Source organism: Protopterus annectens, chromosome 10.part0, assembly GCF_019279795.1.
Source record: "Protopterus annectens isolate FY-2018-M chromosome 10.part0, PAN1.0, whole genome shotgun sequence".
Lineage (NCBI taxonomy): Eukaryota > Metazoa > Chordata > Ceratodontiformes > Protopteridae > Protopterus > Protopterus annectens.
The window spans coordinates 1,010,656,908-1,010,684,533 of NC_056744.1; the positions used below are offsets into that span (position 1 = coordinate 1,010,656,908).

The window sequence follows — 27,626 nt, forward strand, 5'->3', positions numbered from 1 at the left end:
CTGTAGGTCCCCTATGTCTCTGTTTATGAGTTCCATAATGATTCTTTCCATAGCTTTGCAGACCAGGCTGGTTAAGCTTATGGGGCGGTAGTTTCCAGGGTCTGTAGAGGCACCCCCTTTGTGGAGTGGGACCACTGTTGCTGTACGCCAGTGTTCAGGTACATATCCCAAAGTAAGGCTAAGGTTAAATAGCATTTTTATGTGTGGGTTTAGCTCCTCTTGAAGTTCACATAACACGCAACCTGGGATACCGTCAGGTCCCATTGATGCTGTGTTTTTAGCTTTGTTTAGGGCAGTTCTCACTTGGACATCTGAGATGACAGGGAGATTACATTCAGCTGGGATAAGTATTTCTTCTTTTGGGGGTGAGGGAGGGGAGAAATTTGCACTGAACCTGTCAGCCAGAATGTTGGCAATATCTGTGGGTTCAGTGTATTTTTTTGTTGTGAACCAACTCTGAGCATATCTGAGGGTTTCCGCCCAGGTTTCTAACATAGCTGAAGAAGGCTTTGTGGTTATCTTTAGTGTCCTTAGCGATTTTTCTCTCAAAGTTGGCCTTGGATGTTTTTATGAGAGAACGTAGTTTTCTGCTAATGTTGATCAGAGATGTCTTCCCTTCATGGGATTTTGCTCTGACGTGCAGTAGCTTCCTTCTTTTGTTATACAATTTGTTAATGGCTGAGGTCCACCAGACAGGATGCTTGCCTTTGGTGGAGAGGGACTTGGATTTATTTGGGATTGTATGATCCATGCATTCTTGGAGATGTCCATAGAAAGCATTGTGAAGGATTCGCATTGTGGGATGTGGTATCCACTGGCACAGTGGGCTTAAAGGATACCATCTCAGTCTTAAGAAGAGTGAAGTCTGCTTTTGAGAAGTTTTTCACTGTGGTCTTTTGTGCTGGGATGGAGGTGGGATATGTATATCCAGGGTGATTAGTTTGTGGTCAGATCTCACCAGTGAGGGGTATACTTCTGGTGTGGAGCATTTTGTCCCCATGTTTGTGATGATCAGGTCTAGTATATTATCTCCCTAGTGGGAGAGGTGACTAGTTGTTCCAGTGCATTTGAATTTATGAATTCCAGGAACCTTTGGGCTAGGGTATTAGGGCTAGAATAATGTACCCAATCTATGTTTGGGTAGTTGAAGTCTCCCAGTATGATGGTATTTTGTGACATTCATATCCTCCAATGTCTTCAGGAAGGCTGAGTGGGGTTCTTGAGATTGGGAGGGTGGTCTGTAACATGCTACCAGTTGTATAGCAGTTTTGCCTATGGTTAGTTGCACCTGTATGGTCTCTGATGCTTCATGTGTTGCTACTAACCTGGAGGTGTGGGTGTCCTTGATGAATATGGACACTCCCTCCCTTTGTGGTTCGCCCGGGTTTTGGGGCCAAAAGCATGATAATGAGGTATAGCCTGGTAGCGCTGGGGTGCTCTCAGGAGCCTTGAACCAGGTTTCAGTTACTGCACAGACGTCGATGTTCTCCATGCTGAGGAGTACATCAAGTGCCTGCATCTTGAGATTTAGACTTCTGGCGTTGAGCAGCATTACCCTTAGTTTTTTCCATTTTTGTTTTCTAAGGAGGTGGGTTTGTCTTTGAGCCTTGCCTAAAAAGGCACTATGGGGTGGCAAGAGCCTTAGTCAATATCCGGAAGCCCAGTGGTGACAGGTGTAAGCCATCCCTTGCGAAGCAGTGTGGCTTGTCCAACATGTCATCCCAGGCAGACAGACATTGGATCCCCTTAGAATGACACCAGTACTTGAGCCAATTATTAAAGCTGATCATCTTATCTTTGTATTGTGGTATCATTCTTGGTGAGGGCAAGATGCTGCTCAGGGTCAGGGTCATACCAGCCTGGGCTACATAATCGGAGAGCTCCTCTATGTCTCTTTTCATGTAGTCCAGTGAGGTACGGCTCAGGTCATTCACACCAGCATGGACAATGACGGAGTCATATTTGTACTTGCTTTGGAGTGACTTGAGTGTGTGTGTTATTTGGCGGATCCTAGCTCCCGATAGACAGCTCACAGTCACCCTCTCCTTGTTCAGCCTGGTCAGCGGGACATCTGTGTGTCTGACTATAGAGTCACCTATTACTAGTGTATCAGGCATGGTGTTTGGCCTTAAGGGCTGTGATTGGTTGACACACTGATTTAATCACTTTTTCTGGTAAATTTTCTTACAGATTTATATAATATTGTTTCATCAAATTATTGCATCACATCCTTCTATCACTGGTCAAATTTTCCCTATCTGTATAAATACCACCTCAGGTCTCATCTCAAAAGACTCCACTAGTATGGCTATCCTAGTCAACAAAGGATAAATTAAGGGAACTCTAGACCAGGTATGCTAATGGTGAGGTTAGAGAGAGGGCATTTTACTTTAGAGACACCTTCTTTTTATAACTCTATCACTGTAGTTTCTATCTTTCATATCTGATAAGAACAAGGCCATCCACTATAACAAAAAGATACAATCCCACATTGACCTTCCTGGGTGGACACCCTCATGGCAGCATCTAGTGGATGACTGTGGCTGTAAATGAAGACATAAGCTTGTAGATAACATCCAGCTGATAGCGCCTTGCAAAAGTATTGAGGGAAAACCAAGTAGCTGCTGCAAACATGTTGTCCAAGGAAGCATTATGAAAGATTGCAGTGGAATGGACCCTATTTGGGTATCCTTCAAGGCCCCTGAGCCAGTGGAAACCACAACCCAAGCTGCGGAAGCCCTTACAAATGCCTTCTATGAACACCTCCAGGACTGCATGGATCAGGCAATCCCAAATAAAACCAAGACTGTTTCCACAACGGGCAGACGCCCAGTCTGGTGGACCCCAGCCATTAACAAACTTTACAATAACAGGAGAAAGCTATTACATGATAGAACAAAATCCATAAAAGGGAAGTCACCCCTGATCATTATTAGTAAAAAATATGACCACTCATACAATCAACTAAGCCCAATTTTGAGAGAAAAAGTGTCATGGATTCACAGGACAATCATAAGGCCTTTTCAGCTATGTTAGGAACCTGGATGGAAACTCCCAGATATGCTCAGAATTAGTCCAAATGATACAAAAATCACTGAACCCACAAACATTGCCAACATACTGGCAGACAGGTTCAGTGCAAACTTCGCCCCCTCCCTAAAGGAGAGATAACTATCCCAGCAGAGTGTAGCCTCCCAGACATCTCAAATGCGAGGTGAAAGCTGCTCTCTCTAAAGCTAAAAACACAGCATCAATGGGACCGGACGGTGTCCCTGGCTGTGTGCTACACGAGCTAAATGAGGAATTAAACCCGACATAAGGCAGCTGTTTAATCTCAGCCTTACTACAGGATACATGCCCAAGGAGTGGCATACGGCAACTGTGGTCCCACTCCACAAAGGCGGTGCCTCTACGGACCCTGGTAATTACCTATAAGCTTAACAAGTCTAGTCTGCAAAGCTATGGAGAGGATCATAATGGAGCTCATAAACAAAGATATAGGGGACTTGCAGACATTGGACCCGACCCAGTTTGGCTTCGCCAAGGGCAGATCATGCCTTTTGAACTTGGTCAACTTCTTCGAAACAGTCACCAAGGCCATTGATGAGGGAAAGGCAGTCCATACAGCCTACCTTGACCTTGCAAATGTTTCGACACAATACCCCACTCGGGTATTGTAGAAAAACTTACCAGCTTAAATGTAAACCCATATGTCACAAGATGGGTTGCAAACTGGCTTAAGGATAGAACCCACAGGGTTAGAGTTGCTGGCGCTATGTCAGACTCCAAGCCGGTCACAAGTGGTGTCCCACAGGGCTCGGTCCTTGGCCCCTATTGTTCGGCATCTACTTCTCAGAAGTACAGGCCAACATGGGAGGACTTTGGCTGACAAAGTTTGCAGACGACTGCAAACTGGGCCATAGTGGAAAGTGCATCGGACATGGATATCCTTCAGAAGGGACTCACAGAAACAGATAGCTGGTGCCAGAGCCATGGCCTGAAGTTAAACACCAAAAAATGTATAGTCATACCCTTCGGGAAAAACAAGGTAACCCTAAGCTACCATATAGGTGGCAATCCACTAAGCACAGAAGAGGTTATCAGGGACCTGGGGACCCAGGTTGACAGTGGCCTTTCTTTTGACACTCACATTGCTAAAGTGGTTAGAAAGACCTTCTACATTGCCCACCTGATCATGAAGGGATTCACATCCAGATCTAGTGAGGTCATTGTTCCCCTGTACTCTTCACTTATCAGACCAATGATCGAGTACAATGCCCCATTCGGGATGTATCTCACCCGACATCTGCAGCAATTGGAGAGACCCCAAAAGTTCCTCACCAAAAAGGATAAAGGGACTCCAAAATCTGTCATATGCTGCCAGATTGAAGAAACTCCAGCTCTATTCAGTTGCATACCGTCTGCTCAGAGGTGACATGTGCCTGACATACAAGGCCATGTCCAACCCGGAATTAATGGACATGCTCCACATCAAAAAATCCAAATCCACCAAAACCACTAGAGCAAGCGACTTAAACCTTAGCATGGATATAAATAGGACGTGCTGGAGGGATAGATTTATCACTCAGAGACTCCCTTTGCTGTGGAATAAAATCCCGGTCCATGTGAGGCAGAGCACCTCGCTGGCTCTGTTTAAGAGAAATCTTGACCTGTGGATGGGAGATCGAGGTTTATCCTGGAATCATCTCTGTGTCACTGCTGGACAGAGGCACAACAAACTAATGGGCACAGTATTTTTTCATATAAGGTGGCGTAATACAAAATTTGGACTAGGCTTATAAATGCCTTAGGGCAGACAGCCTAGTATAAACCTATGAACCTATGAACCTCCTCAAATGTATGGTGCATTCCATCAGCTAAATCTAACTGAAAGTATAAAATATGTGTAGCATAATTTAGTGACCTCTACAACAACATGGCTGATGCCTAAATGTGCTTCCTAAACCTTCCATAGTTCTGGATTTCTTATTTGGGGATGAAGACTGGGGCTTCATGTTTTAGGAGCATTTTTGAAGGCTACTGTAGGAACCAGTGTCAGGTTTAAGGGGTTTCTTCAGAATGATCACTCCCTGGGTAGCCAGAAGGCCAGAAGATATGATTCCCCTAATAGGAACACAAGTCATTGTTTCCTTTTGCTGTCCTGATGTAATTGTCTAGACTGCCTATCATGGGAGAAACACTCAGACAGACTTTTAGGAAGGCCAGTATTGCTTATGAAGTCTATATTGAAGGGAAAGAGGTGAGTCACTAGGCCAGCCCTCACACTACTTCTTGAATTCCAGGTATTCCTCAAATCTGTGGTCATCTTTGAGGGGATGATCTGGAAATTCATTCTCTCCTTCTCATCGAAGATCTCATTTTATGATTCATCTGATGATTTCAGGTACTTTGTCTTTCTAAGTAATTTAAGAGGCTTCCAAAAGGGAAGTTTGTATCTACAGCAAGAACTATTCAATTATAAATGTCAGAGTCTGACATGATGACTCGGGAGTCCAGATTTCATAATGTCTAAGGCCTCCCTGTTCTGTTTTGAGGGTCTGAAAAACCTGAGGGTGCTAGTGTCAGGGCAGACATATCTGGTGCTCATGTGGTGTTGAAGTGAACACCTCGGAACACCACAGCATACTGTTGGAGGTTCCTGACATTTATAATTGAGTGGTTGATGCTGTAGATACAAACTCCAGCCCTGGTGCTAAGCAAGCTGGCAATAGCAGTGATACTGGAAATACAAATGCTGGCATTTACACACTAGGAACCCAGAGGCTTGCACTGATGCCAATACATTATCACTGCAAGCATTAGCATCAGGCAATGTCAAGGCCACAAAAAACGTGTGACATCACAGGTGTAGATATATGTGAAGCCATGAAGTAGGGTATTCTGTTAAATACTGTCATCAAAGTTGACATCAGTAGCACTTGACCTAGCAGCCATACAGAAGATGTGAGAAGCTGGGCAAAAAAAAAAAAAAAAAGAAAATTGTGGCACCCACAGTTGAGAGGTAGGTTGAGGGGAGAAAGTGATCCCTAAAAAATGGCTTGCACCCCAGGACAGAGGATGCAAGTGAAGGGGCTCCAGGGCACATGTTTAGAGCATGAACAATGGCTTCTCCTATTCTGTTAAAATCAATGATAGGCAACGCAGGAGAAGGAGCAAACCTTAGGTTAGCTCCACTGAAAAGTCCCCATCGAGGCGTGAAAGAATAATTGCCTCAGCCATTGAAGTGACAATAAGCACAAAAGCTGGCAATTGTGCAGTGGCTGACAAACTTTCCTTAGCTGTGACATCAATCTTGGTGACAAGTACAACCATGGAAGAAAAACTAGGGGAAACCTAACAAGAAACAGACAATTTAACTCACTCTTGGGAAGAGAGTTGGAAGAAACAGCATGTTTTGTGTCTATAACGAGTTAATTCTCTTAAAGGAATAGATGGAGGAAGAGGCATAAGTCTTGCCTGACTCAACCTGAGCTGAAACAGACTGCTCTGCCAGATGAATAGGGAGGTCTCTGCAATGTCTGACTGATAGTAACCCCCTTGATCTCAGCAGTAAAATCTCTACCTCAAATTTCCAGGGTCCGAAGTTCAGTCTTGACTGTCAGTCACTGTCAATGTGAATTATACATATTCTTCATGTTTATGCTGGTTAACGCTGATTTCCTTCCACTATCCAAAAACATGTTAGCTAATTGCTTAGTTGCTCATATTTATCTACTTACACACATATACACATACACACATGCATACATAGGTAGATAAATATAGATATAGTTATGGATCTAGATATAGAAAGATAGATACATTATTATGCAATTTACAATGCAGTTTTATGTATAATAAAGACACTGTGTGCCTAGCAGTTGTCCTACTGTAGGCACACCTAGGAAAAGACGTTTAAGTGATTGCGGGAATGGCCTATACCTAAAAGCATAGGAAAGTGTGTTGATTTTATTTTTATGTTTTTTTTTTTTTCCTGTCTCAAAGTCCAACAATGCAGGAGAGAAAGAGAATGAAGGAAAAGAGTACAGAGAAATGTACTTAAAAGACACTTCGGAAAAAAAAATGTCACAAATAATGGCATGGGGTCACTGCTTCAAACTGAAAGAAGCTCAATAAAGAAGACATGGAGATAGAGAGTAACCTTTGTGCATATGGTAAAGGGAAAGGGTTTCAAGTGGTTTGGAAAAAAATTATGTGTTGAGCAGTTCTAATGCCTGTGGCATCAGTCCTGATTTAATGAGAACTGACCTATATTTATCAGATCTTATGTGCTGTTGAACAAGAGGAATCAGATACGCTTGCTATAAGGACCTTTTGAAAATTCTTTTTTTTTTTTCAGTATTGTTTTCATGCATTTTTTTAAGTACACCAGAGATATCTAGCATCCTTTCTGCCTCACAAAAAAAGGTTCTCTGGTTCGATTCTTGGCTGGGGTGCCTTCTGTGTGGAGTCTGCATGTCCTCCCTGTGGTCGCGTGGGTTTCCTCCGGGTGCTCCGGTTTCTTCCCACATCCCAAAGACATGCAGTAGGTGGACTGGACACTCTAAATTGGTCCTAGGTGTGAGTGTGCGCATGTGTGTGCCTTCTGTGGAAGGTTGGGCACCAGGCTCACAACTCGATACCGTAAAACTCCACTGCCAATCATGAGCGGACAGATGATCCGCTGTGGCGATACCTAACCAGGAAAAGCAGAAAGAAGAAGAAGAAGAAGAGACATCTAGCATCCAGCTTTACTGGTCCCCTGTCCTTACCATCTCTGTATTTGTTGTGTCAGCTAACAAAGCCCCTTAGTGGTTATGGAGTGTTAGAACTAGGAGAGCATCATCAGTTGCAGGTAGGGTGGCTTCGGTTGTTCCTAAACTGGGAACTGCAGGATTGCTGCATGCATTGATTGTAGCAGAGCTTACAGCTTGCCCTTGTTCTGAAATATGCACCCACCATATGCAATAGAAGGAGTCCACTGACTAGGAGCTAACCTTTTAACTACAGCTTTCTTGGTCACCACCAGGAGGAGGTAGAACAGTTCAGCAGGCCTACACTCTCCCCTCAGAATAAAGATGTGATGGATCAGCTGCTCCCTTCCCCCACAACAGCTGGTTCAGCAGTCCTTAGACTCACTTATAAAACCTGGGTCACTGTTGGTAGTGCAGCTGGGTCAAAGACCCAGTGCTAGGAAGCTGGGTGGTATGTTTAAGTCACTCTGCTAGAAGCTTCAAGCAGCACCCCTGTACACTGGGTTTAAACTGTGCTTTCCTAAGCCACATGTCTGAATTCTGCCCGGTATGTGGTGTTGTTGTCCTGCTGATCTTAATCTTGACTTCAGTAACTGTTAATCCTAACAATCAACCATGTGTATCACCAGTGTTTTGAAGTTTTTGTCAACTGAAAGCTAAACCCATATATGGACCATATATGCAACCGATGAATTACTTTGCTTTCTTATTAAATTAATTACTGTGTATAATTGTTTTATACCCATAAGCACTTTTATGTAACAGGAAGCTATGGGGCATTAGGTAAATAACTGAAAACCAGAAAAAACATTTTAAAATGTCCACTGAGCACAGAAAAATGTTATTAACATAAACCCATAATTCATTACCACAAAGCTGTTCAAGGAAGTTAAAACTAGAACACCTACAAAACAACAGTTAACAGAAATCCACAGGTTAGTAAGCCAATTAAAATAAAGCAGTTAGATATTTACAGGTCATTGAAAAATGAACCTTTGATATAGTTGTCTTACAGGTTTGTTAAAGTAAGAGCAACTAACATAAATAGGTACAAGAAAGGAAGAAGGGAATTAGAAGGGTAGTTTGGTTGGGATTTCTGTTTATACCGGGAACCCTATGTTACAGTTAAGGGAATTGGTTTACTTGTTGTTTAGTTAGCTTTAGTAACTCACTGACTGTATCACTGAGAGGTGGTACATTCAGCGAAGCTCATGAGTTGCCAACACAGATCCTACTCACTAACCCTTCATATTTTTTGTCCACTTCTCTTCTCCTCTACTTTACCTGGTCCTTCCTGTCCTCTCCCTTTTTTTCTGACCACATCAACTTACGTAGGATTATGGACGGACAATTTCCAACAATCTCTCCAATCAGCCTGGCCAATATGGGCATCCTGAGGCAATGTAGCAAATGCCTCATGTACACTGACAACCCACTTCTTCTAGTCCATAGAAATTCATTATGTGAGAGAGACACACCTATATCAAGAACCTAGAATGCAGGCTCTCTCGCTCACCAGTCAGGTCATCTGATAATAAGCAGGTTGTCAGCATACACACCTCACCTTCTGCACCCACCAAACCAACAAAACATAAACCTACATATGCGGTGGTCCTTACCAGAAGCTTCCCTAAACATCAGAGATGTCCCAAACACAAATACAAGCATGATTCACATATAACATCCTCTGTGAAAATAGTATATATAATATATCACACACCAGTGTCTCGCCAGTCAAGGCCCTAAGGCATAACACAAAAAAAAAACATTTTAGTCATAGGCAACTCAGTTGTGAGACACACAGATGTCCCTCTCACCAGAATGGATAAGGAAAAAGTCACAGTCAACTGCCTGTCAGGTACCAGGATCCACCACATCACACAAGCACTTAAGTCTCTCAACAATAGATACTGTTATGACTCCATCATAGTCTATGTTGGTGTGAACGACTTGAGACATACCTCACTGGACTATATGAAGAGAGTCATGAATGAGCTCTCTGATTACATGTCTCAGGCAGGTATTGTCCATAACCTTAAGCAGCATTTTTACCTTCACCTAGGATGATACCTCAATACAAGTAAAAAATGATTGACTTCAACAACTGGTTTAGTTTCTGGCATATTTTTCAACCGTACCAAATTCCTCGGTATTTCCTGGTTTTGAGGACAAAATAATGGGGCGCTACAAATTCCAGAGTGGCTTCTTCCCTAAAATCCCAATTTTGTTTTACTTACAATTTTTCATTACCACTGATGTCATCAAGCATCGCCAATGTATCCCAAACATCATCAACGTACAGGGGTGTGCTATTCACCATGTGAGAGCGAGAAATAAAGTGTGTCTCAGGGTTTGCTGTTCTTGGGGCCTTTTTATTTTCTTGTCCAATGCGCTGAACACTGGGAAGTGGATTAAAGATAAAATATTACAAAGATGCTATCAGGCACTTTGCCACCTAAAGAGAATGCTCTTTTTAATAGGATTCTGGTAAGTGAGATAGAGCAGCTAGGATTCATGATCCACCAACTGGGGTAGTTTGTCAATAGTTTTCTATTCTTATGGTTTCTTGCTTTCTGCATCTTTATAACTTCCCCTCTGAGGATTCTGCAAGCTGAATAGTAGTTAATCAGGCTGTGGTGGTCATATAAAAAAACTCAGAGGCTGCTGCTCTGGATTAATATCTTTATTGGAGTTGAATCATCCAGGCAGATAAGCATTGCTCAGATTTAATTGATTTTTTACAAGTAAGCGTGATTACATTTATACAGAAGTTAATAAGCCTGTCAGAAGATTAACAGCCACATCATTGTGGGTGTGTTAAATGAATGACAGGTATGTTAATCATGTACAGTTTGGTGCCAAGTGGTTACAATTTGCGATATTGATTAGCATTTTTAGCATTTAGTTATAAAATCACAATATTTACAACTAGAGCATGCAAAACGTCTCCATTTTTCTATGGATCGTAATTAGTCCATGGTTAGGCTTGCTTCTATTCATTCATTCACTGCAGAGGAAACTTCTGCCTGTACATATAAGGTATAAAGTGTCTGGATTTATTTCTGATTTATATTGTTAAAACATTGTGGATCTCTGGGATAAGGTTTCACATTACGTTTGGGTTTGAGCAGGGAAATGTCTGATACACATGGATTCCACATGAGGTGGTCCTATGCCTTTTTTAGTAGTGAAGCTCTAGATTCGATACTGTATAGGTCATTTTTTAAAAACATTTTTAGAACATTTTAAGAATGTTTTTAGAAACTGGCCTTCATTTGGGAACCCATTATTAATAAGGAAATAGCAGTGACTCTGCATTTGGTCTTGCTGTGCTTCATTAGATCTGCATGAGAGAAGGCGTTGATCTAATCATAGGTCTAAGGACAGTTTTTTTAAATACAACTTGGCATGGGACTAATTAATACTGTAATTTAAAAATAGAGTAAAGCTGAGGACTAATGCAGTGATTTTTTTTATATTACATTAAAAGCGAGAAGTAAACACCACACCGTTGATAAAATGTATTGGGGAATAGGAGGGGGTAGTACCTATGTTATTTACCACTTGTAAGCCATGGTATACAAACTGTTTTGGGGGTGACATTACTTTGATGAAGTTGAAGTGTCAACTGTGCAAATGCATACATGAAGCCAGATACAGTTGATCAAGCAGCGAAGATAAATATGTCTGTAGTTTGTTATTAGCCAACCGGTTAATGGTTTGTAGTGTGAGTATTGCCATATGTACTCTGCTTCTTTAATTCGGTGTTTACTGTGTATGCCGTAGAAAGAATGGCTTTTATATAGCAGAGGGCTGTGGTATAGAGTTTTGTGTACAAATATATTCTTAGCCACATACTTGTGTTTCACCCTGGTAGTGAAGGCAGTCTACTGACTGAGAGGCCAGGAAGAGGCTTTCAGGATTGCCGCTTGGAGTTTGCAGTGGAACAGTATTGCCTGGCTCTTTTGATTTTCATTATTTTATTGTTAGCTTCTTATGTGTTGTATAACTGTCTTGTTTAACCTCAGTATGTTTACATTTTGAAAGGCAGCTTGCAGAGAAACTTAAGTTGAAGGGGGATATTGCTTTGGGATATAAAATAGATTCCATGGCAGACATTCATTCTTGTCTTTTGTATTTGACTGTAAAAAAAAAAACTTCAGTGGTGCAATGTGTTTTAGCATCAGTTGTTGAATGGGAGGCTGTTATTTTAGTTGTCAGTGTTCATCTGCAGAAATGGATGGGTATGTGTATTGGTGTTGCCTTTATTTACTGTGCTTTTCAGTGGCATTTTGGTCAATCTAAAGTTTATTTTTGAATAGATGTTTGCAGGTATTGGAATCAATAGCGAGACCCGTAACACAATGTTTCCACTGTTAACGAAGTACCTTAACTGACATTTCGTACATGTCAAAACCATGAAGTGGCAGCGTGGAGTTGGTTTCTGTAGATATTTATAGGCACAATCACTAGTAAATACACATGGTGCTGTCTCCTTCTGCTATTCCGTTATTTGCTTTCGTAAAAGGATTCTGTTTGTAAATTGTCCTTTGTAATAGACATTTGATACTTGTTATGGCTTTTCTTACAAATGTAAATACTCAAGGTGGGATGCAGTCACAATGCATGTCTGTGTTTCCTTCCTTTTCAGTACCCGTTGAAGTTCAGATGTGCCCAATTAGAGACTTCCTTGGTAGCTTTACCTCTTGAAGAATCCTGCATTTGATTACCATTTGTACACTGAAGTTACAGGGTCCTTAAAACTCCTTTTCTTCAGTTATGTACAGTTTACCAAACTTAATGTGCTTGCTTGATTGTTTCAAAGTCACTGAAATCTGTTCTGCCAGAAAATAAGTCTTTGTATGTGTGAGCCTTCAAATATTGCTTTTAATTGTAGAAATTAAGTTATTTTTTTTATTTTGACACTAGATTCTAGTGTTGATTATTTTTTGATTACATTATTTAGAATTGGTGGTATATTTTAACTGCTTTAAATAGATTGTACAACTCTTACCTGAGTGATATTTCATCCACAATATAGAACAAATATCAAGGCTTTTTTTATATCTGTGCATAAATTTCTCACTGTAGTTTCATTTTTAACATTGATAGTTTAAGTAAATGTATTTATTTGTAAGCAACACACTTAGGGTTGCCAGCTGTCCGGTTTTTGACCGAACTGTCCGGTTTTCAGACAAATTGTCCAGTTAAAAAATTTAAACTCATAAAGTCCAGTTTTTTTTTTGTGCCGCCAGAGGAAAGGAGAAAATAAATGTATCCAGCTCGACGATACACTACTAGCTACTACACAACAATGAAATGCTTTTAACTTCAGTATTCCTGGTAGCTACATAGTTTAGACAGTACATACATTAACTTAAGTGGCAGTGATGTAATACAAATGGACAAATTTTATTTTCTGCTAGGATTGTAGAGATATCACTGGAAGGCAGTAAGCTATCATTGTCCTACCAACTACCAAGCAGTGACAAAAGAAATCTTATAGCAAGATTTAAAATGCTTAAGCACTCTGCCAACATTGCCCAGTGTTGCATTGTAGTACACTCAGACTGATTTTAGAACTTCACCATGCAGTGTAATACTAAGCAGCAATTAACACGCCCTGATTTGTATTATCCTCATCTACTATGTTGAACCGTATTCCATGAAACAAATTGTGCATCTTGCTTTTGGGCACTTGCAGTTACCCAACATTATTTTGCTTTTACTTAATTCTGTCGCAAGGGACCACATTGAAAAATAAAACTATCTCTTTGCCATGTTCAGAAAATGTAGTGCTAGCTGCATGTGATTTCTTTTCCGCATCTTTCTTAGATCTAGAGGCTTGAGTCATCTTTCATTCAGTCTTATTGCCATTTTACAACTGCATAGCGGCGTCCAGTCTGCATCTTAGTAAACTTGTATTAGAGCGCATTGTTGTAGGAAGTTACCTGTTTTAACCCGCAACTTTGGCGTGATATAGAAAAACATTAATGAAACTCTTTAAAGTATGTGTGCTTTTCTGAGATTATGACGTATACTTTGAAAGTAACATAAAACATGTCACCTGTTAGAAATCCATTCATCCGCAACCCCTTTATCCCATTTTTGCATATGAGACATGTAAAGAAAAAGAGTGGGAGGTCAGTCGGACACAGTACAAGATCTTAAGTACTAGCATCTGAAATATCACACTACAGTAACACTTAGCTCAATTGACCCCCACCCAATACAGGTGCAGCCAAGGACTGAAACTTCCTAATTGGGCACTGAACGGAAAATATGTTACATCTTAACAACTGAGTACCTGTCCCGCCCCAGTACAAACAGTATTTGACAGAACTTTCAAAATGCAAGGGAATGTTAAGATCATCATTTCTGAATGAGCAGTAAAGTGATGTTATTGACTTAAATGATCTTATGGGGTAAATCAAAACTTACAATTTTAATAGCAAAGATAACTGCTTACATTTTTTGGATTTTTAATCAGATTTACCACCATGTGCACAGGCTGCTAGCTCTTGACCTTTTATCTCCATGGATCATCCATAATTAGGTTTAGGAACATAGAAAATAAATAACTGGAGAAAATGCACCATATTGACACTTTTCATCAATACTGGTACTTACATCTGCAGCAGCCTAGCAGTGCAATTAGTGCCGCCTGTGTTCTTTTCTCCCCTTTAAGTACGGCTTAAGTCATCAAAGTGGGTGGTCCTATCAGCTGATGTCACTGTGATGTCACAAAATAGGTGGGAATGGGTGGGGTTATGTGTGATGCGAGGGGCGTGACTTTAGTCCAGTTTTAGCCACAAAGAAACCTGGCAACCCTAAACACACTGTATATGTAAATCAGCAATAAACATTAACAAAGTTTTTGTTACTGTCAGGAAAAAAATATTGCACATGCCACAAAGCTGGGAAAATGTATCATTTTGTTACATGCTAAGATTTTTTTTATGGGACTCCTTGTTAAAATGCATCATTACATGTTAGAATGAGAAGAGTCATGTTTATAGGATTAAGAATGTAGATGGTATTATGGCATTTTAAGTTAGGCATAATTGCAATATTTTAACAGAATATGGGAGACAAATGATTTGGGTCTTTTACAACTTGTACCATTTTCCTCTTGAGCAAAAGTTAACCAAATTCATCTGTTTTTAGAGTTAAATGTCTTATAAATTGTTGGTGGTCATACAGCAGATTGCTGTTCTGTGATTATTAAAATTCAGTAAAAATGTTGTGCCTGTGGAAATTTAAAAGTGTAAACAAAGTTGTAATGTGGAAAATGTTAGTGGTATCTATGGGATTTACTTGGAAGTTCTTTTTTAATTCGTTCATTTTTAGGATCATAGGTACTTCTTAGACTTTTGAGTTTCGAAGATATTATGAAGCGTAGAATTACATTTGTGTGGCAGTTTTTAGCTTTTGTATTTTTGGTACAAATACCCCAGAGGCAGGCAGAGCAAGGATATGTTTGGGCATTCACTTGTTGCCTCTATTCACGAGGGACATTGCTGCTAAACTTGGGTTGAATTTCTTAGCAGAGTGACCAGGGTTAGATGCCTATTTCCTGTCATGACTAGAACTAAGGAGTTAAAGCAGATATGAAAGAGTTATAGTGTTTAATTTTGAGACTTTAAGGTGTGGTTGACTAATGAACATGGCCTTGGGAACAGTGCTGTTTATCGAAGTACCGAAGCAGCTTCACTATCGAACTGCTTTGACATTTAGAAATCTAAATGCTATGGAATAATAAAAGTTGTAGGGATTGCTTACTTGTGTCCCCCTCCTTACCGATGGCCTCCTTTGTTAGAGATGCAAAGTGTTTTGCTTACTCTTTGTCCACTTTTCAGTCTCCATGAGTTTACAGGATGCCGCTTAACTTCTTTGCTCAGCATTTTATGACAAAGCCAAAATTAACTGATGGGAATGCAGGCCCAAATCAGGATGATTTTTAAATATTACACTAATTTAGAGGTATGGTGGTGGTACTGCTGTAGCATTGTCGCCTCACAGTAAGATGCTGTCCGGTTCGACTCTCAGCTAGAGCGTCTTCTGCGTGGAGACATGCTTGAATGGGCATTCCGTTGTTAAAGGTTGTGCGTCAGGGCTAGCAACTCGGTACATAAAAATCAACTGCCAATCATTAGCGGACCGGAGTTCTGCTGTGGCGACCCCTAACCGGGAAAAGCCAAAAGACACAACAACATGCATTTTCTGAACATTGCAATGTACAAGGAACTCTCTGTCATGTTTGACTGTAACTTGTGTAAAATGTTTTTTAGTGCTGGACAGTCAGACGGATGCTGGATAATTAGTTAATATGTTGTAATTTTGTTACATTTAGTGGTGTTATTTAATATTAGTGAATCAGTTAATTTTATTTTTATAAAAGAAATTGCATTTCAGCTTTATACAAGTTCAAACTTTGATACAAGTTCAAATGTTAATATAAATAAAACATTATTATTATGCTTATATTTTGTGTTTAATATTTTGTCTGCTCTTCAGTTTGCGTTTTGAATGTTGTTATCCTACAATTCCATCAGAGTGGATGGTGTAATCATGTATGCAAATTTTATGTTAATCAGCACCCAGATGTTTGGCCAGTTTTACCTACTTTTCATGGGCCTTTGTTCAGATTTATGATGTTTCCAGGTTGAGAGGTATGGTTTCTGGTGTCATTCAAAGGAGATCCAGTATCTATCAGCTTGGGATGACATGGCTGACAGATCTCGATGCTTTGCCAGAGATGGTCTTCATCTGCCACCCCTGGGATTTTAGTTACTGGCTAAGGCTCTTGCCACCCCCATAGTGCATTTTTAGGCAATGTCGCAAGAACAAAATTCCAGACATAAAAATACCCTCTAAAAACAACCTCTAGGTTATGCTGCTAAAATCTAGGAGTGTAAACTAGAAACAGCACTCACTGGAAGCAATCCTCACCTTGGAAGGTGCTGACATTTGTGTAGTCACTGAGACCTGGTTTAAGGCTGAGAGAGAACCCCAGCTATACCAGGTTACATTTCCTTCAATCCATTCAGATCACAAACTGATGGCGTGAGAAATGAAGGAGGTGGTGTATCAATATTCATTAAAAATAAATGTGCCTCTAGATTGGTTAAACAGCACAATTCCCTTGAATTACTTCAGGTGCAATTGACTGTAGGTAATACCCCTCTTCAGCTTATTGCCAGCTATAGGACCTCCTCCATGAATCAGGATATCCACTCAGCCTACTTGGATCTACTGGAGTCAATCAAGATACAACCAAACAACTTGGTTTTGGATGACTTTAATTACCCGTCCATTGACTGGGTAAATTATACATGTTCTAACTCACTTGCCCAAAGGTTCCTGGACTTCGTTAACTCCAATGCCCTGGACCAGCTACTTGACACATCCATAAGGGCTCAAACATCCTGGATCTGGTGCTCACCAACATGGGGGACTGCTGCACCACCCCCAGTGTGTGGCCATCCCTGGTGAGATGTGACCACAAATCAGTCTCATTAGAAGTAACTATAACACCAGACCCCCTTGCCATACCTCTCAACCTCATAGTGCAAGAAATCTGGACAAAGCCTCACAAAATGGGGGGAACAAAGGCCCAAAAATGGGACAGATTTTAAATATTGCTCTTATAAACTTAGAAAGTTGCTAGCATAAAAGGGTTTGTATTAACATACATTGTCTAAAGGATTTGAAGTCTGAAATGCAAATTTATGCCATTATTTAGTGACTTCAGTCTTCAGATCATCCCACTGATTTGCCAGAAAACCACAAATTTTATGAGGAAAAGACAAAAAATATGAGGCAAAAATTTGGACATTCTGTGAAAGTCTGGGCAGTTGAGTGGTATGCCCTTAGCAACAACTAGACTAAAAACCTCTCCAATGCCAATTACATCCTCTTAAGTGACAGCATAAATAGCTTCATAGCCCCTTCCCCCATTAATGGCACAGACACCTATGCTGAGTTATCCACCAATGCTTTATACAAGCACCTATTCAATTGAATTGACTCTGCTATAACTGATAGAACCAAAGCAAGATCTTCATGGAAAAACAAAACTGCCTGGTGGACAACTGCCATTAATAGGCTATACAATACAAGAAAGAAATTGCTGTCTAAGAGAAAGAAGGAATGGCCTCAAAACTGGAAACACTTCCTACTCAACTTAAACAAGCAAACAAGGCTCCTAGTGAAGTCCTCCAAAGCTAAATATGAATCCAAATTAGCTTCCCTAACTAATGATAACCACAAGACATTCTTTAGTTACATCCTTAACCTCAAAGTTAAAGCCCAGATTTGTGCTGAACTTGTATTTAATGGTACTATATATACAGAACCTGTGGATATAGCAAACCTGCTGGCTGACAGGTTCAGTGAAAACTTCACTCCCTTGTCCCCACCACATATACCTCAAAGCACCCCTAACACCTGTCCCCTACTGAGTATCTCAGAGGAGCAGGTCTTAAATGCCCTCTCCAAGGCCAAAAACACAGCCTCTATGGGACCAGACAATATTCAGGGCTGTGTTCTACATGGGTTAAAACATGAACTAGTATCACAGCTTAAGCACTGGCTTCATCCCAGTGGAATGGAAAACAACTACTGTCATCACTTTCTACAAAGGGGGTGCAGCCATGGATCCTGGGAACTACAGACCCATTAGCCAGACCAGTCTTATATGCAAGGCCATGGAACGAATCATCATGGACCTTATTAACAAAGATAACAGGAAATCTCCAAATGCTCAACACCACCCAGTTTGGCTTTGTTAAGGAGAGATCATACCTGTTAAATTTAGTGGACTTCTTCAAGACAGTCACCAAAGCCCTAGATGAGGGCAAATCTGTGTATACAGCCTACCTAGACATCGCCAAGGCCTTTGACACAATCCACCACTCACGCATCATTGATAAACTCATGCAGCTGGGTATCAACCCATATATTGTCAGGTGGCTTGTGAACTGATTCATAGATAGAACTCACACAGTCAAAATACGGGACTCCACCTCCTCCAGCAGACCCATAACAAGAGGTGTTCCACAGGGATCAGTTCTGGGATTCCTACTTTTTGGAATCTACTTCTCCGAAGTACAGGCTAATACTAAAGGACTGTGGCTGACAAAGTTTGCTGATGACTGCAAACTAGGAGAGATCACTGAAACCCCTAGCGATATCAACATCCTGCAAGAAGGTCTTACTCAGACTAATGACTGGTGCCAAAGTCATGGTCTTAAACCTAATGCAAAAAAATGCATTATCATCCTCTTCGGCAAGGGGGATTTTCATGCAAACTACCACATCGATAGCAATACCCTAAGCATACAGTCAGTGGTGAGAGATCTGGGCACACAGGTCGTCAGCAACCTTAACTTCAAACGCCATGTCTCCACAGTGGTAAGAAGGGCATTTTATATTGTTCATCTTATAACTAAGGGCATTGCCTCCAGAAAAAAGTGGTTATAACCCCGTGTTCTCTTCCCTTATCAGACCAATAACAGAGTACAATGCTCCCTTTGGTATGTTCTTTTCCAAATACCTGCAGCAATTGGAGAGACCAAAAAGGTTCATTACAAAGAAAATTCAGGGTCTTTGAGATCTGTCGTATGCGGACAGACTGAAATCATTGGCACTTTACTTTGTTTCATACAGACTGCTCAGAGGCAACTTGTGCCTTCCATATAGAGCAATCTCTGACCCAGCTTTAATGGAAATGCTACAAATTTGCAAGTCAAATGGCACACGGGTCACTCACTCATAGGACCTTAACCTGGTATGTAACATCAACAGAACTTGTTGGAGAGACAGATTTGTCTAACAGAGGTTGCCCCACCTTTGGAACAAGCTTCCTATTCATGTTAAACGATGCCCCTTTGACCCAATTTATGCATAATATGGACAGTTGGATGGGTAATTGGAAATTCATTCCAGGGGTTCCACTTGTGTCCCTCTTGGACAGGGGCAGTAGGTGATGATTTTAGTGTCTGCTTGAACCAGACACACTTGGGAACATGGGTTGAACTTGGCTAGGCTTGTAAGGGCCCTGGGGCCATTAGCCTAGTAACCTCCTATGATCTTATAAACTCTTTGTTCTTGTGTCTATGTCAAATAAAATTTTAACAATACTTCACTTTTATTGCAGCCATTATTTCAGGGATCTGTGTTATTACAGAGATCATAGATTAGAAATTAGCAGTATGAATGTGACTGACATATACTGACTTCTTTAAAATGAGTGTATTTAAATGTAAATGGCTGTCCCTAAAAGTGCAATAATAGAAGTAGTTTTAAGTATTTGAAAATGCAGAAAACATGTTTTTTTAACAAGAAACTTATTAATTTCAAGATGATATTAGTATATGAATAATTGTGCAGTACTAGCAAGTCAAAGATTTAAAGACTAGAGAAGGAGAACAACAATGTTATGGAGAAACTATATCATAATGCCTAGGGCTATTGGTTTGTACAGGACTGATAAGGGTATGATTTGTATGGTCATTGATGAATATCAAAAAAGAAGCTTAACTTGAAAAAATATGAATTAGATTGTAGGATTGGGAGATACATTCTCTAGCAAGTATCTAAAAAATTCAGTTATGAAGGGAATTATAATAATGGTGGGGACTTTAACTGTATACTAGTGCAACTGGCAGACATAGAATTTCAGCATAAGCCAAGGCATTAAAATGATTTACCAACATATGTACTCCTATAGATGTTAACTGTGGTGAATCAAATTGCTTTACACTCATTACCTTTATAGATTTTGGTACACAATTAAGAATTGATAGGGTATATATTTCAAATGATTTTATTATTTATTTATTTATTTGACATTTGTTTACTGGGAAAGTCCAACTCGGCCAGAAAGTACCTATTTTCAGCAGAGGCCCGGGGAGAAAATCTCCACAATCACAATATTTCAAAAATGAAGTACAGATATTTTCAATCTCAATGTATCATGTTACATTATAAAACAGCAAGTACAAATATTTTAAATTGCAAAGTATCATGTTACACTACAAAACATGAGAGAAAAAATGTTGTAATGAGAAAAACATAGAATACGTTTCATAGTAGAGTACAATGAAAAACAACAACATGAGTTGAAGAGAATATGTGAGGAAAAATTCAATAATCATATTATTTGTTACATAGTTTAGTGTGTGGTAAATAAGACCTGAGATCATTCTAATAAGATATTTAAAGACATATTAGAGATTACATGATTAGAGACAGTGAGGTGAAACTGTGTGATGTGTTACTATGAGAGATGGTGTTTATATTATAGTTATAGAAGGATGGAGAGAAGAAAGGTGCAAGGTATGGTGTCTTCAGGTAGCTTAGGTGAGTAGGGAGGAAAGAGGAAGGGTCTGCAGAGATGAATTAAATAATGTAAGGTAGTGAGGAAAATAAAAAGGAGTGGAGTAGGAGGTTGGAGAGGGTTGTGAGATGTGACTTAGATTGAAGGGGTTGAGTGAAGTATAGTGAGTTAAGTTCAGCCAGGACTGGCACAAGAGCAGGTCCAAGATTTTGCACAGTATTCATTTAGGGAACATTTAAAGGTAGATAGGTTAGAAATACTTTTGGTGGTCACAGGTAAGGAGCTCCATATTTTGCTACTGAGTATGAGTATAGCCTTTGTCCAGGGGATTTATTTGGTTTATTTATGGTGAGAAGTTGTTTACCTTTTGGTCTAAGAATACTTTTAGGGAAATATATGTTGATTAAAGGGGTAAGAGCTGGGCAGGCTAATGGTTTGTCTGTGATTTTTATTTATTGTTAGAAGATGAATGTAGGGGAGGTGGAGTTCCAGACAGCTAAGGGTATGCAGAGCTTTACAGTGATGGATAAGGAGGATGCATTAGTAACAAACCTGGCAATTTTGCTATAGCAGCTTTCAAGTTTTTTTTTTTTTTTTTTTTTAGTGGAGTACTGTAAATTAGTTAGAACTGATGCTCCATAGAGTAGGGAGGGCAGAAGGTAGGCTTTGGCTAGAGTAATTGTTGTGGGTGTTGTCAGAACATGTGTGTTTTTGTATAGCATGCCACATTTTCGATTGATTTTCTTGATACTGCTTTGGATGTGGAGGTCAAATTTAAGATTATCATCTATTATGACTCCTAATAGTTTGGTATGTTGTACTAACTTGATTTCAGTGCTATTTTCCCAAAAAGATTTTGAAATATGCTTTTTTAGGGTGTGAGTTTTTGGTGAAAAGAGGAGGAGTTTGTTTTTTGGGGGGTTGAGTAGGAGTTGTGCTGTTGTAAGCCAGGTTTCAACTGAGATGAAAGCTTGTTGAGTGATTTCTTGAAGATGAGTTAAAGTGTTTGAAGAGCAGATGATGACAGAGTCATATGCATATTGAATCAAGGTGCCTTCACAAAGAGATGAATGTAGCTTACTGATAAAAATATTGAACAGTAGAGGGCCAAGACTGGATCCTTGTGGGACTCCTGTGGAAGTGGGAAGATATACAGAGATGGATCCTAGCCATTTTACAGCTTGTTGCCTGATGGCAAGGTAGCTGAAGTGGAGATGCTACACCTAGGGTGGAAAGTTAATTCAGAGAGACCATGTCAAAGGCTTTTGATAGAACTAGAAATACTGTAGATACAAGTTTATTAGAGTTGTGAGCATAATTAGAATGTCTGTAAATGATAGTAATGCAGTAGAGGTACTGTGATTTGGCTGAAATCCATGTTGCATAATGGTGATTAACTTATTTTGTAAGAGATAGTGGAGAAATTCTTGATGAATACATATTTCAAGGATTTTAGAGAGGGGAGACAGGATGACTATGGGACAGAAATTTGTAATGTCAATGGAATTACCTCCTTTATATAATGAGGTAATGTGTGCCATTTTCCGCAGGATTCTGTTATTGATCTATTAATAAGAATGCTGATTGAGTATACTATTGCATCTGCAACTAGATTTAAGTATTCCGGGGGAAAGTTGTCAGCTGAGGAGGAACAAGGTTTTAGTTTATGTAAAAGCTTTTTTGTGAGAGTTATGGAAAGTTGTTGAAAGGTAAAGTGGGTGCTGTCTGCATGCGTATTGGAGAGGTTGCAGATAGGTGAGTTTTGTGAAGGAAATATGGTAGGGTCTAAGGTAGGGGAAGTTGGCTGTGTGGAACGGGGTGTGTTAGGTGAGTTTGAGTTTAAGTTGTCTGTGCATTCTATGAAGTATGTATTGAAATAGGTAGCTGTTTGAAGAGGAGGGATGTCTGGGTATGGGCTGGGATTCTTTTTTGTACCTGGGCTGATGAGACAGGATATGGAGGACCAGAATTTTTTAGGGAATTTTGTATCTAAAATAGAAAAAGTAAAGGTGTTAATATGTCCTTTATTAAGTCTCAATGGCTGGACAATTGGATGGGTAACTGTAATCACCCTCAGGGTGCCACCTGTATCTCTCTTGGACAGGGGCAATAGGTGCTGATCTTGGAAATAAGGGTAGAACTTGGCTAGGCTTGTAAGGGGCCTATGACTATTAGTCTAGTAACTTCCTATGATTCTATGATCCTACAATGCAATTTCTTACACAGCAATGATAAACTCAAGAAAATTGGGATCTTTTAATAGACTGCCAGCTCGTATAACAAAAGTGGCAGATAATAAACAGGGGTTTCTAACATAAATACAATAACTCTTGCATTTCAATAATAATGGTAAAGTTTATGATGTGATTTTACAGGACTCAATGAAAGTATATTTATATGGCAAAGTCTCCACTTGGTATTACAACAAGTAAAATCAGTGGGATAAAAGGATAAACACTTACTGGTCTGCAAGAAAAGATAGTTAATGTAAAGTTAAAAATACAAAATGCAAAAAAAAAAGTTTATTACTAGAAATGAAAGAAAAAAATGAATAGAGTTTTAAAAAATTCTACGGCATAAGAAAGTATAAGTACATCATTATTATTTAACTCCTAAAGTCTTGCTAAATTCACTCTTAGATCCAAAATGATAGCAAGAACTAATCACATCAATGTAATATACATCCCAGGTAGTAACAGCAGATATACATGATGCTGAAAAAAACACTATGAGAAAAGTAATGCCTAGAATAGCACCGTAAAAAATGAAAAAATATCGATGCTTGTTTAAATAGGAATATTCACAAAAAAGTATTACCAGAGCAAACAATAATATAAAAAGGTATTTTGTACCAGAAATGAAGGAGCAAATTAAAAATCTGAAGGAAAATAAAATTTCAGGTAAAGGTAACATGATTTCTGAATTATATATATTATTACCTCAAAATGTTTTTATGTTTTTTCATCATGGAAATGTACAATAATTTTTCCTTTATGAAAACCGGATAAAATCTATTTCTCTTTGTACACTTATATCATTATTGAGTATTGGTTAAAATGTTATTACGTCAGTCCTTGCCAAGAAACCAAAAACATATGCTACCTGCATTAATTGAAGAACAAACTGGCTTTATATTAAATAGGCAAACTTAGGATAATAGCAAAAGAATAATAACTTTAATTGATTATACTAATAACGAGTTACATTGACTATTCTTGCTGTAACACCCCAACCCCATATTAAAAAAAATGGAAAAAGGGGATTAATGACAATGACAACAATGACTTTAAGAATGGATGGATGGATTTTTAAGCCTTGCTGTATACCATGTTATTTAGCAGAGTATACCATTTATTTATTTATTTATCCTTTTTTGACTGGGTTACTCTCTAGGCATTATTGAAAACATACAAGGTTTGATCATCCTTTGAAGTACACTGATGAAATGATAAGGTGCTTGTTATAAATGTTTTGCATTCACTACATTTACTTTCTTCTTGCCAGGGGTACAATGTGTTCATTGTTACTATACAGAATCTCAGAGTTTGTGAAAAAAATATCCATTACTAAAGTGATAGCACTTTACTTCACTCAAAATGTTAATGGACAAAACACAAAGTGTTACATGCAATTCACAGCAAATCATACACAAGTTATAAAAGTGATTTTTTTCATTTAACCATTGGGAAACATGCTTTAAAATAAATGTAAACATTATTTGTAAACAGATCTCAAATTTTTTGAGCCTGCTCTTATTTGGATAGCAATATCTATGAAGCAACACATCTAAAATGAATATATGTCCATGTGATAAGCCACTGTTAGATGTCATGCTCTGTATTAGATTACTACCAGTTTTAAAGACCATATTTCTCATATGGGAACATGAACACTTCTGCTGATTCATCCAATAACTATGACAATCTGAAAATTACAGGACTGTGGGATAAGTGTTAGACTCAAAAGAGTGTGTCCTAACAAGTTCTGTTTTGTTGAGTCTGCTCCATGCCAAAAGTTATCCAAATAAGAAAGGAAATATTTAGAAAGATAAAAGTAGCCCGATCACGCTAGTGTTTTGTATTATTTCATAATTAACACCAAATGACTCAATATAACTAGAAAATATATCCAAAAGACCTAGCATCTTATTTTCAATCCTGAGCTAGCTCCTTCAAATGGTTGTTCATCTCAGAAGCTAAGTTTATACAAATGACCTCCTATTGCAGAATGAACTCACTCTGGAAAAGTATATGGATGTGACCCATGAGCACATTTCACATCTTTTATAAGTCTTTGTTTAAAACATATATACATTTTGTCAAGATAAAATAGTAGAATTACAATACCACATTATGAAAAATATATATATATATATGAGACTTACTTTGTTAATCTGCCTGCTCCAATTATTATGGAGGTGGAGAGCCGACTCCTGCCAGTAACAAACCTCAAAAAACGGCTCCGCTCCTCTGAAAAAAAATACAGTGAATTTTTACTTAGCCAGCAAGAAGCTGTTGCACATATAAATATGCAGGTGGAACAATGCCATATTTATTAGAATTATTAATGCTTTGACTGCAAAATATATGGATACACTGCCTCAAATAATGTACAGCACAGTTACAAAATAGAGTACATTCTGCAGTAATAAGACCAGACTACTGAAAATTTCAGAAAATCTGAACTCTGTTTACAGCTTAATGTTACATGTTTTGAGAGGTATGTATAAGAAATAAAAATGCTAAATGTTAATGTATATTAAGGGACAAAACATTTCCTTTTTTATTAAAGCATTGGGTTCAAAACTAAGGTTACTCTCTCTTTCTCTTAAAGCTGGAGTGAGTCAATGACCAGAAGTAGACCATGTTCATTTTTAATACTAAACCCTGTTGTGAAGATACTACAGTACTATCAATGTATGAACTACTGATGTGGTGCATGATGTCATACTAGAAACATGGATCTATTCATAAATTAACCAGGGCTGCTTTTGACTGAGTATCCAAAGACATTTTGTTTCCTTTATGAATGGATAGCATATACCATACTATATCATGGCTGACATGGGGATGGAGGTGGAGCAGTATCCATTACTCATCCTTTGGTTACACAGAAGTACTGTCTACTCCCATGGCATTTATACACTGCATAATAAATTGGGTGGGGCAGAGAGTGAGATAGAAAAACAGAAGAAAACCTCATTAGTAATATTACAGTAATACTCCTCAGGTACCAGAACAAATCCTCAAGGGAACAAATCTGCCAGAAATGATACCTGAAGCAAAGGTAAGACTTGGAAACAGAAATGAGAGATGCTGGAGACCTGACACCTGAGTACAGATCTCAGAGGGATATAGTGCCAAAACCACAAGGTGATGAGCAAGGATCTCATGTCAACAGCTTCTGTTTGGATATAGAATGTCATCTAGTGAATGTCTGCTCACTGCATTGCCAATCTACAAAATAAACAATTTCAGCTCAGTATCTTCATGAACTGAGATTTATCAACTAGGGTTAACATCGGAGAAATGGGGAGACTTGGATTGTTTGCAAGACTGAATGTTCCCCTTCTTCTCTTCTCTTTGTTCAGGGAAGTTGAGGTCCCTGACTTTTTTTTTCAAAATCTAGTTATTTAATTTAGTTAGCATTATTTTTAATTAATATTAAAGGCCTGCTTCTACCAGTGTTTACTAGATTTAAGTCAATGTGATCTCCAATATTTAGAATGTTAAAGGCCTTTCTCTGTTATTCTTCAGTACTTCTTTCCATTCCCATCCATCTTTGGCAAGTCTTGTACATCCCACATCCTTCACCAGTACCCTGTCATCACATGCACCTGTTACTTCCTTCATTACTCCAGCCAGCAGCCAAACAGTTCTTATTTTTATTCCAGAATCTTTTGGCTTTAGAGATGTGGCACCACTTCAAATAACTCTGCAATGGTCCCCAGCTCCTTACACCTGACTACTAGCAACTTTCTGCTCCTCACTGTTTCATCCATAGTCCATTATGTTAAATCATTTGTGCCCAAATGGAGCTTTATGTGTGAACATTCCTGGCATTTTGCAACCATCTTGCCACTACACAGCCTGCTCTAACTAGTGTCAACCTAAAGACCATCTTCATATACTCAAAACAACTTACTTGCAGTCAATCTCCCTATATTAGTGGTCTCAAACTCTGGTCCCATGGGTCAGATGTGGCCTCTTTCTTTTTAATTTCTCATTCTTTTGGTTTCTAACACCATGATGGGAATGGACCCCATTCCTAAGTCAAAGTATGATTCAAGTTCATGAAATTAGTATTGTTTCAATTTTTTATGTTAGCCAGAAGTACTCTTCCTAAATCTGCCTGGTAATAACTCGTTCTGAAATTCTTATGGAGTTGCATGTATCGGTAACATATCTCAGTATGATTGTAAATTCTTTTTTATAAGTCCACGTTGCTCCTATTAACTGTCTGGGTATCCTTCTTCCACATTGTCCTTGTTTCTGCCTATAAATCCTGGTATTTTATGACTTTGTGTCGCT

At 39.1% G+C, this 27,626-nt stretch overlaps 1 protein-coding gene across 2 annotated transcripts in view; it reads right to left on the reverse strand.

The window, feature by feature from the left end:
• Positions 1-27,626, reverse strand: part of LOC122813452 (E3 ubiquitin-protein ligase HECTD3-like) — a 726,610-nt gene that overhangs the window by 34,407 nt on the left and 664,577 nt on the right. For both annotated transcript variants that reach the window (XM_044085768.1, XM_044085767.1), the window contains one exon: positions 25,481-25,565. In XM_044085768.1, the coding sequence (XP_043941703.1) occupies positions 25,481-25,565 (85 nt within the window). The remainder of the gene's footprint in view (positions 1-25,480; positions 25,566-27,626) is intronic.